This window comes from Pholis gunnellus (genome assembly GCF_910591455.1).
Source record: "Pholis gunnellus genome assembly, chromosome: 3".
In the NCBI taxonomy this organism is placed as follows: Eukaryota; Metazoa; Chordata; class Actinopteri; order Perciformes; family Pholidae; genus Pholis; species Pholis gunnellus.
Window position 1 is genome coordinate 7,004,948 of NC_136529.1, and position 10,828 is coordinate 7,015,775.

The 10,828-nt window shown below is 42.0% G+C and overlaps 1 protein-coding gene across 1 annotated transcript; it reads left to right on the forward strand.

The window, feature by feature from the left end:
* The first annotated feature begins 1,449 nt into the window (after positions 1 to 1,449).
* padi2 (peptidyl arginine deiminase, type II) lies at positions 1,450 to 10,538 on the forward strand. The gene is made up of 16 exons (XM_079156569.1): positions 1,450 to 1,637; positions 4,181 to 4,352; positions 4,715 to 4,784; positions 4,965 to 5,026; positions 5,355 to 5,472; positions 5,916 to 6,065; positions 6,247 to 6,440; positions 6,910 to 7,013; positions 7,281 to 7,392; positions 7,611 to 7,718; positions 8,052 to 8,203; positions 8,322 to 8,469; positions 8,639 to 8,732; positions 8,845 to 8,924; positions 9,862 to 10,011; positions 10,135 to 10,538. The coding sequence occupies exons 1-16, from the start codon at positions 1,546 to 1,548 to the stop codon at positions 10,366 to 10,368; spliced, it is 2,040 nt and encodes a 679-aa protein (XP_079012695.1). The 5' UTR covers positions 1,450 to 1,545; the 3' UTR covers positions 10,369 to 10,538.
* The last annotated feature ends 290 nt before the right edge of the window (positions 10,539 to 10,828 follow it).

Sequence of the window (10,828 nt, forward strand, 5' to 3'; positions counted from 1 at the left end):
GTGGAGACCTTCAGGTTCCTGGGATCCATAATCCCAGTGGGCCTTCAACACCATCTCGAAAAAGGCCCAGCAGAGGGTGTACTTCCTGCTCTAGGTCAGGAAGTTCAACCTGCCTCAGGAGCTGCTGATCCTGTTCCACCACCATCCAGTCTGTGTTGTTTGTAATTTCTGTGTGTTGAGAGCAATGTAAAAACCTTGTATGCGTTCGTATACATGACCAATAAAGCTGATTCTGATTCTGATGTCAGTCACAGGGACAAAATAGGTAATTTAAATACAATTTTGTTGCTAATACTTCTGTAGCTCACTATTCTCTTGCAGGACTGGCACTTGTAACGAAGTACTTTCGCATCGCTGTATTGGTACTTAGTATTTGACTACTTTGATATGATGTTATTTTCTTATTATGTTCTGTAATGGAAGATTTCTATGTTAATCGGGAGAAGAGAGTGTCATTCACAAATCAATAAGGTCTTCAAACGATTCAAAGTTGTCTTGTTCTGTTTATTTGCTTGCAAGGGAAGAATGCATCACAGATACTCAGTCAGTATTCTTGTGCTGTAAGCTTCAATGAAATACAACATTCAACATCCTTTTATACAGAGGTTTACAGAGGTTACACCCCAAATATGACTCCTGAGCAGGAAGTATTCAATCTGGTCTTATCTGGTTCATGAAGGCACGCTCGACTGTGAGACGGTTGTGTTCCTGTTTTAAACTGTTCTTCCGAGGAACTGTTCCTGTTTCAAACAGTCCTTCCGAGAAACAGAGTAACTGAAAATGTCTTCATAGTAAAAACCTGTCTTCATGTGCTGACATGTGTCTTGCAGGTCCTGTTTTTACTTCTCTATTATACTGAGATGTCTCACTATGTTAGTTTAAAAACTTTACATGATGCTTATACATATTTTTACCAGTACAGTTCATCGTGTCCATGTTATGATTTGGGATGGGATGGAGGCAGAACCCTATGTATCCTTGTTGTTGTTACTACGTTGATGGTCTATCATCATATGTACTGAAATATTTGTTAACCTCCATGTGTTGTGCCAGAGTATCTCCTTGAAAAAACCTTGAAGGAGTTCATCCTCTAATTCAATTTTGAAGAAAAAAAACAATATTGTGCGCCTCTTCACTCCTGCGCATGCGTGCGTTCATAGCTACAATTATAACAAACAGTGGTACTAAGGCTGTAGTTACTTGATAATAAATGTGCCAACAGTAGGCGTTCTGTGAATATTCCCTCTAAGTGATTCAATGTAAAAGACCACGGCACGGCAATGGCAATATAGTGAATAAACAGAGCGACAGACACACAAGAGACAGCACGTTATGAGACAGCTGACGGGGGTGGGTGGAGCAGGGTTGGCAGTAGACCAATCAGCGAACACAGAGGCTTCAACCTTCGGGTACCTGCAGCCTTTGTTATCGCTCGCTTCTGTGTGCAAGTCCAGACCGGTCTGCGTCCTCGCGTTTATAAAGGGCATTTAGTCTCAGCAGCCTGCTCAGCCTGAGCGTGTCACACACTGCGGGAGGACAGCAGTCATGAATCACCCCCGGACTCTCCGAGTAGGTTCTGATCAAACTATAAGCGTTGTATGCGTGGTCGGCTCGGAACTCAACGTGAACCTGAACAGGTAGGCTCTTGTTCAACGCGTCGTCTCCCGCAGGACTCATACAGATCCACCTGTTTGTGCGCCGCAAATTGTTCGGACGTTTTGGGGAGTTTATACTTATAGATGCCATATTTATTCTGTTAAGGAAATGTTCCGAGTTCTCCCCTGGAAATATGGTATTCTTTTGTATCCTTGGTTAATGCGGGTTTATTGCGACTTACACAGCCTAGTTTGTCTCATTTCTTATTTTAATTTAGTTTGTTTAATGATGTGAAGCGGTCAACAGGCAATCAATTAAACAGTTAGCATTCAAAAACAAATATATTGATGTAGGCTACTTTAAAAAGGAGAATAGATCGCCAATTTCATGAGACATAGTCTACAACTATCTAAAACAGTCCCTAGCTCCATGAAGATTATGATAGTTACAGTGCAGTTTTTGTTGAACCAGTTTTAGAGAGGTGTTGAGTCAGCTTTATAATCATTTGTGCAGCTACAGTTACAGTTCTGTGACTAACTCTGCCCTATTTATATCAATGACGGTGGACTAAGTATGAAAAGCACCCCTTAATACCTTAATATAGTGTAATCCAACTCAACAGCACCGCAAACCACAGGCTCCAAAATGATCATGAAGTTAAATCAACACCTCTTCAAAACAGTTGAACATTATCACTTCATAGAAGGTGGAATTTACGGCAGGATTGTTTAGTCTACATTAGTGTTAGATAGGTAATTCCTAATAAACTGGCAACTGGGTGTATAAGAATCCCATTGTTAACCCACAGCAATAGAGCTGTGGGGATGATGTCATTTGTATGCAGATCCTTAGCATTTTGTTTTGTACAGTCCTCTATTGTTGCTGTCAGGAGATTCTTTGCTGTCCCAAAGAAATGTAGACAATACGTTCTGCCAAATGCCAGCCTCCACAACACAACAGAGCCCGGCTTGATTACAGACTGGACAGAGTGGGAGACTGGCACACCCATTCTAGAAGCCTTGTCATGTAAAGTGGCCCTGTTTTTAAATCATAAAGAATGGGTTCATCTTGAAGCCACAGGCCCCTTTCACAGCAGTCTTTGAGTAAAGACAGGTGTAATAATATAATTATATGATGGTCCCATTCTATTTAGTCTGTCACAGCCATTCCAGTGAGCCTGGGTGCACAATATTTGGGCCCTGGCCAACCTAAATGGAACAGGTTTATACTTATTCCTATTAATAACACCTGAGCGTACAACTGCAATGGCATGTGGCTAAGTGGAGAGCAGGGCCGTCCTTCAATCAGAAGCTAGGCGGTTCGATCCCTGGCTCTGCTAGTGGCATTTCAGTGGAAGTCGCTTTGTATAAAAGCGTCTGCTAAATGACTGTTATGTAAATGACTGTTATGTAATTGGCTGCTGTGAAAAGGTTCTTTCCTCAGTGTCGATGAAGCTGTAATTATTCCTCCTGTAAATGAGGAGATCTTGTCCTAACACGACAGGAATGTAAGTGATGGGGGAGATAATCCACTAAAGCTAAAATGTGACCTCGACAGTTCAAGTTGGTCAAACCAAGTGTTTTTAGTGCAAAAGACCCTTTTTGTAACTTTTCTTGCTGAGCTGCGTTGGAGGGATAGTTTTACTAAAATCGTATTTGGAAGATAACATGTTTTGACAAACTCAGACTTCCGACGCCTCAAGAAGGGAATTTTGTCACTTTGGAATCACATTAGGAAGAGATCTATTCACAGCCCAGTGTGGACAGGAGGAACAATTGCAGCAACTGATACGGGGATGTGACTATATTTTTTATTTAGACATTGGCAATAGACCAGTGTTTCCCAACTGTATTTCTGAGGACCTACTTTTTTTAAATAAACCATTGCAACCCAGTCCATGATAGGCCTCATCTATAAATCGCGAGAAGAGTGAATTTGCTCGTAAATGACCGTTCCTGACCACCTTTACTGCCATTTCTCAATCCCCTTCTATTAAATTCAACAGATAAACCAGCCATTTCGAAGATATATACGTTTGATAAATCACCACTGACATTTGGAAAACCTGAGATCTGGTGGTATAGTGTGTCAGGTGTCCTCAGGCAGAATGCATGTCTTCGCATGAGACAAATTCTGAAGAAACGTCTTAGAAAAAACAGACTCTAGTGAGGCAGAAGGGGGTTTTACCATCTGCTCTTCTTGTTCTTTATTCTGCCTGCAGTTGCTATTCGCAACTTCATGCCATTTGTCATCATGACTGTGTGTGAACACACATCATCCTAATTTCTTAATTTAATAAAACAGTATGTTTATAAATAATTTTGCTGTCTTCCAAGAAATAAAGAATAAAGATGAACTTTGTCATGACTACAGCTGCTACTTCTTCTCTACCTGTCACAAAATGTGAGCTTGTGGCTTGCCCCCATGCATCAATTCTCTCCCACATTTGTATATCAACAAATATCTGCTCCAACACACACACACACACACACACACACACACACACACACACACACACACACACTGCAAGTTTAATACAGTCTGCCTGCTTTGTGTTAACAGACATACATTCTCTTGTTCTCAGGAGCGCCCCTCCCAGCTCCAGGTTCTTCTCTGTGAAATGCACCTTCAATGTTCAGTACAGCATCAGCCCCTCACCTCTGCATTCGACCCACCTCTCTCCCATCCCTCTCAATGGAAACTCAGTACTGCTCATCCGCATGAACCGTGCCAGTGACCATGAAAACGATAGCAAGGTAAAGCGGGACAGAAGTGCAGTAAATTAATGTCACAAAACACTCAACAACAAAAAATATGCAGCTTCTAAATTGAATTTGTCTGAAGTCGTTGGAGGATTTTTTTATGATTGAGAGTAGACTTTAACTAGAAATATATCAAACTCACCTACCTCGAAGCATTTGCAGCGTTTGCTTTTTTGCTTAATGATTTATCACTTTTCAAGTAACCAGGGGAGACGTTCCCCATTCAACGGAGCTCAAGAGCTTTTTGCTTCGCAATATAGTACAGCTCATAATTTTCATTCATGCGACTTTAAGCTTTCACAATTGTCAAATGTCATTTTTGTACAACTAAAGGACTTGTGCCTTCTTCTTATAAGCTGTCTGTCCGGTACTATGGGGAGAATAGAGAGGTCTTGGGGAGAGCAGTCCTGCACCTGACAGCTGTTGGTGAGTTAAAGCGAAATAAAACATGCAAAATAAATATTTATCATAACCAATTATTTGCCAGCATAATATCAACAGAGCATTAATGGTGTGCAAACAGTCTTGTAGTCCAACAAGAGCTGGAAACTATCTGCAATGTTTGCAGAGGCACTCTGTGATAACCAAACTGTGTCTGTCACGCAGAGATCTCTCTGGATGTGGATGCTGACAGAGACGGTGTTGTGGAGAATAACAACCCTAATAAGGTGAGCTCAAATGTGTCACGTGGCTGCGCAAAGTCTGACAACTAACGCAGGAGATATTTTCTCTTCTTTGCACTTTCTGATAAACTTTAAAGTGTAACAAAGTGAATAGGATTGTAATTGTCATCGCAGCATTTTAATCATTTTAAAGTAACTACTGTGTACTTCAGATCTTTCTATGATTGTGTTGTTTAAACATGCGTTATGGGTTCAATATTCCTACGTATTTCATAAGTTTGATAAGTGCAAGTAACATCGCTGAAGTCAAAGATTTCCCAACGAACTCCCAACATTTCTTTCGTGTGCTTCTGATTTGTTGAAAACTTGTTAGGGATCCTGGCAATGGGGTCCTAATGGGCATGGAGCCATCCTATTGGTCAACTGTGACTCGGAGTTCATGCACAAGAAGAGACCGGATCGTGAGCAGGAAGAAGTCACCAAGGTGTCAGGTAAAAGAGTACAGCCTCGTTCACCACTGACTTCTCTCTTGCTTCCCTCTGACCCATCAACTTCTTCACAACTGTCAGCGTTGAAAGGTCTCTCATGTTTGCTTTCGCAAAGTCAGCAGATGAAAGTGTTGACAGGTTAAATACGTTTGATACAACTACAAACACGGCGAGCTCTGTGTGAGTGTAGAAGGACGAGTTGATAAAGTAAGCCCTCAAGTGACTTTGCAGTAGACAAACCGGTACGGCTGAAATTCGATAGCGAAACCAGGTGTTAATGTGTTATGTGTGGGTGAGTGCTTCCCAGTAGTAATGATGAATGTTTAGTGTTTAGCTCCAGAGTTAAAAGCATAAAAAAAAGTCTCAAGCACATTGATGTTATGTATCTGTGGCTTGTGTTTTAAAAAAGGGTATGTAGGACTGAATGACTCTCTGTGGATGAACAGATCTGAAGGACATGTCTGTCATGGTGCTGCGGACCAGAGGCCCCGCCAAGCTGCCAGAGGGCTACAAGCTCACCTTGCACATCTCTCAGGGGGACGCAGAGAGTGTCAGAGTCTTCAGGCCCAGAACCTCTGAAACAGACAATAAACGGCGTGAGTAAAGAAGAGGGTTGAGAAAGCCCCAGAACAGATGACGTAATTCAGCTGGTTTGGCAGTTGAGGCACTGTGCTGTTTTAATCTTGTCATCTATAAACCTTTTTTTTACGAGCGTTATTTGTTTTTCTAATGAAGCGCCTGAGTAAACCAGCCTTGATTCTCTTGTTCTTACTTCAGCAAAGAACCTCTTTTACAAGTACTTTGTGAAGGACTATCCGCTGGTGCTGAGCAGTGAGGTCCTGTCCCAGGAGGTGCCTTACCTCGGAGAAGCGGCAGAGATGAACCTTTATGTGGAGGGCCTCAGGTTCCCTGACAAAGACTTCAATGGGCTCATCCACATCAACCTCAGTCTGTTAGAGCCCATCTCTAGGGTAAGACCTGCGACACGGCATCCACAGTGTTACACATCTTTATTTCATCTCCTGCCATGAGTTCCTTATGCTGCTTAATTATCTCTTCAACTCAAACTGTCGATTCTAAAAAAACAACATAGTTTGATGAGAAACATTTTAAATCAAGGGCCACTTACAGTCATCTGTTTTTTCAGAGCTTTCAACCACATCTCACAGCCTTCCTTTGTTGAAAGCTCCAAACAAAGCCAGTGGACTTTGAGACACGATTTATTAAACTGCTATTTCCAAGGTCAAGAATCAACTTTCACACCCAACAACAACATCGCTGAACTCGCCATATTTTGTGAATTGAAATGAAGTGGATTTGTTTACTTAAAAAAAACAAATTTTAGATCAGTTTTAGGTCACAGTTTTGTGATGTTCGATGAGATTTTTAGTCAAATGACATTACAAACAGAACTCTGCAGCCTCTCCCATGTTTTGACAGGGTCTACCTGAGACGCCTATTTTCACAGACACAGTTGTGTTCAAAGTGGCACCGTGGATCATGACACCCAACACCCTCCGGCCGGTAGAGGTGTTTGTCTGCAGGTAAGAGGAGACTGATGAATAATAAAGACGATGGTGACAATATATGAGTCAACTGTATGTTACAGCGTTACACATTCCCCTTAAATTTAACTCCCAAGAAAATGTAGCTTATAAAGCTTATAAATGACTTACAATTCATGTTTTCTCTTTGCGGTTTCACATGTCTTTCACGATTGTTTGTTGTTGATTAAAATCAAAATTCTATTCTATTTAGAATTCCAAACTAATGCTTAATAAAAACTTCTTCTTCCATTGTCACCTTGTCAGCACGTCCGATAACTACCGGTTCCTGAAAAGCATGAAGAACCTTGTTGCACAGAGCGGGTACAAGCTTAAGATTTGCCACGAGTATTTGAACAGAGGAGATCGTTGGATGCAGGTAAGAAAACCAAATGTGTCACGTCCTGGAAAAAAAAAGAGCAACAACTGACAAAATGCGCTTCTTTGAAAAATGTCAAGTTGGAAACATAGCAATAACAGCGGCAATGTCAGTGGATTTCACATCAACCGCATCATGGGAAAGAAAATGAATCATTCACCCTGAAGTTACATCAAATATTTAAATAGAAAAGACAAAAAAAAAGTCTTTTTTTTCAGGATGAGCTGGAGTTTGGCTACATCGACTCACCTCATCACCGGTTTCCTGTTGTCCTGGATTCCCCTCGAGATGGAGATCTCCAGGATTTTCCATATGATGAGCTACTGGTGAGATTCAAATTTCTCATGACTTGTTTGCAGATACAAAATGCTTTCTGAAATGGAAAAGCTCAGATTTTGACAGTAGAAGGCTCTTTTGTCTGCTGAAGGGGAAAAGTATTAAAGGCGTGTAGGATTTTGTGACATCACAACTACTCTTGAGGCTAATTGTGGTTCAAAATGCAACTTACACAAAGTGTGATGTGGAAACTTGAAACCTCCAGACATACACTGAAAAAAAAGTAGGAGACATCTTGCATCCAACAGCTATACGTTTGAAATGTTGAGCTGTTGTCTTGAAACACGTCTGGAGGGGATCTTTAACCACCTTCATGTCCTCAGGGACCTGACTTTGGCTACGTGACGAGGTTGGCCCACAGGCAAGACGTGAGCAGTCTGGACTCATTCGGTAATCTGGAGGTTAGTCCTCCCGTCACTGTGAATGGAAAACACTACCCCCTGGGCAGAATCATCATTGGAGTGGCCTTCCCCACGTGAGTTTGTAACAGATCCAGGGATAAGTTCCTGCCGTTGTGGGGTAGCGCAGGAAACAGAACATATGGCCGAAGACTGGTGAACATTACTTGTGTCTCTCTCTCTCCTTCTTCAAAGGGCAACTAGAGGACGGAACATGACCGAAGTAGTTCAGGACTTCTTGTGGGCTCAGAAGGTTCAGGAGCCCATTGCCTTGTTCTCTGACTGGCTCTATGTCGGCCACGTAGATGAATTCATGACCTTTGTTCCTGCACCTGACAGAAAGGTAAATATTCCCTTTTGAACGGTAACCGCTAAACTGAAATATCAAAGTAGTTTGAAGGCAGGAAGCAGCTAGCTATGCTATGCTGTCGTGTTCTTTGTGGGGATCGTATAAGCCCTGAGGACAATGAGACAGACAGTGTTATCTTTGTCTCTTGTGTTTCCGCTCACAGGGCTTCCGGCTGCTGCTGGCCAGCCCAGACGCTGGCTACAAACTATTCAGAGGCTTACGCCACGATGGACACGGACAAGCCAAACTGTTTGAGGGTAGGCTCGTCTTTAACAATAATATCTGTAGAAAATCAACAATACAATGTGTATCTTAGCAATCGACAAGCTGATATCATTCTTAACACTCTGTAAAACACTTCCCAAAAAGGTCTGACACATGAAAAACCAGTAACAGTGGATGAGATACTTAATGATGAAGGTCTCCTTGCTGAAAACAACTACGTGCAGGTGAGTGGGATTGCGGTGTTAAGACTCAAGTCCAGAAAAGATGATAAAAGACGTTTTCAAAATGTGCAAATCCAAACGAAAAATCTGGCTACCTGCTGAAGATGTCCTGTAATCAGGAGGCAACTTAAACTTGCATTATTTCTAATGGCCATGAGGAGGCGACTCCTCTGGTTGCAAAAAGAAGTCCTATTTTATAGAAGTCAATGAGAAAATGACCCTACTTCTCACTTGATTTATTACCTCAGTAAACATTGTAAACATGAGTTTAGTCTCAATCAATATCTGCTATACTAGCCTCCGCTCTATGTGTGAATGTTTTCAGCAGGATTTTGGAACCCGGCTGCTTTGACACTTTGTATTGAAGCTCCTGACAAACAGGTTCTATGAGCTTGTTTTCTCTCCTAGATGTTTGCTCTTCACTGTAACAGAGCCACGTTGGAAGCTACTGAGCACTTCAGTGTGACTCATGTTTTGCGACCAAATGTTTGCCACCAGAGTTTGCTTTCCTGCATGACTGCCTTTCAGCGATGGGTGTGTCTGTGGCAGCTGAAACTACTAATAAGCAGGAGCGTCAACATACTTTTGGCCACAGTTTACTTTTTGTTTGCAGCAAAAGTAGCCTGAGCAATGATTGACTAGAGCACTAGTACACGACATACTGTTATATTTGACTGTTTGTTCGGTTTTTACTGCTTGTTTTCTGTAAAGCACTTTGTAACGCGATATTTTAGACCAAATACCTCAATATCGATCTTGCGACGATATCGTAGGGTTGACCTTTGGTGCTTTTATGCAATATCTTGATAAATAATCATCAGTAATTTTGATATAATGACAAATAATGAAACGCCTATGCCATATTACGATATCCAAAAACTAAGATGATATCTAGTCTCGTATCAGGATGGCGATATGATATTGATACGCTCTCTCACAGAGCTGCATCGACTGGAACAGAGATGTGCTGAAGAGAGAGCTGGGCCTGGACGACGAGGACATCATCGACCTGCCTATCCTCTTCAAGTTAGTGGTGGAGGATGAGAAGAGGACCATCGAGTACAGAGCGGTGGCTTACTACCCTGACATGGTGTGTTCTGGCGTAATGCTTTACTGAGATCATTTTCCAACGGCCGTTTCCAATTTGAGAGGCATCAAAGCACGCCGTAAGTAAATCTGGGAGTCTCATGATGCGTCGCTTCTGTTTTTACAGGTGAACATGATTGTCTTGGGGAAAAACCTGGGCATTCCGAAGCCCTTTGGTCCCAAGGTGAATGGGCGCTGTGTGCTGGAGGCCGAGATGTGCTTCCTGATGCAGGGCCTGGGCCTCAACTGCACGTTCATCGACGACTTCGCCTCCTACCACAAACTGCTCGGAGAGGTGCACTGTGGCTCCAACGTCCGCAGGGAATCATTCGACTTCAGGTGGTGGAACCTGGAGATGTGAACAAGAACTGAACAGTGGGTGGAGATGGGTTAGAGAGGCTTTCAAAATACTAGATTGTTTAAGAAAACAACCGCACCGTGACTTAGTTTAAGGTTGGAAGAGATATTTTTCTTGTCAAAGTCTTACGTTTATCTCTAAAATCATTAAAAACTTCATTTTCTTTCCAATCATTTTGCAATACGTGCCACTTTGTTTTGCTAAATACTTGCACAGTAACCGTCAATGTGTAAAGGATTACCCCAGGCGTTTGATCCATTATGCATCTTCATCTTTATTAAACATTTCGTTGGCTTTATTTACGAAAAAGGATGTAAAGCAATATTTACAAGTTTTGAACAAGGGCTTCAGCAGACTGTTGACAAAAACAGAAATACAATCATTTGAATCGAGCACATAGAAGATTCTCTCCCAATCTTGTAGTCTGGACCGGCCGTCGGCATACAGTGCAAGCACAGTTAGA

What these genes read in the sequence shown, in the direction of transcription:
- padi2 (XM_079156569.1), top strand. Translation starts at nt 1,546, where the DNA reads ATGAATCACCCCCGGACTCTCCGAGTAGGTTCTGATCAAACTATAAGC. An exon ending in CTCAACGTGAACCTGAACAG is followed by an intron (nt 1,638 to 4,180) that starts GTAGGCTCTTGT and finishes TCTTGTTCTCAG; the next exon opens with GAGCGCCCCTCCCAGCTCCA. An exon ending in TGAAACAGACAATAAACGGC is followed by an intron (nt 6,066 to 6,246) that starts GTGAGTAAAGAA and finishes TTCTTACTTCAG; the next exon opens with CAAAGAACCTCTTTTACAAG.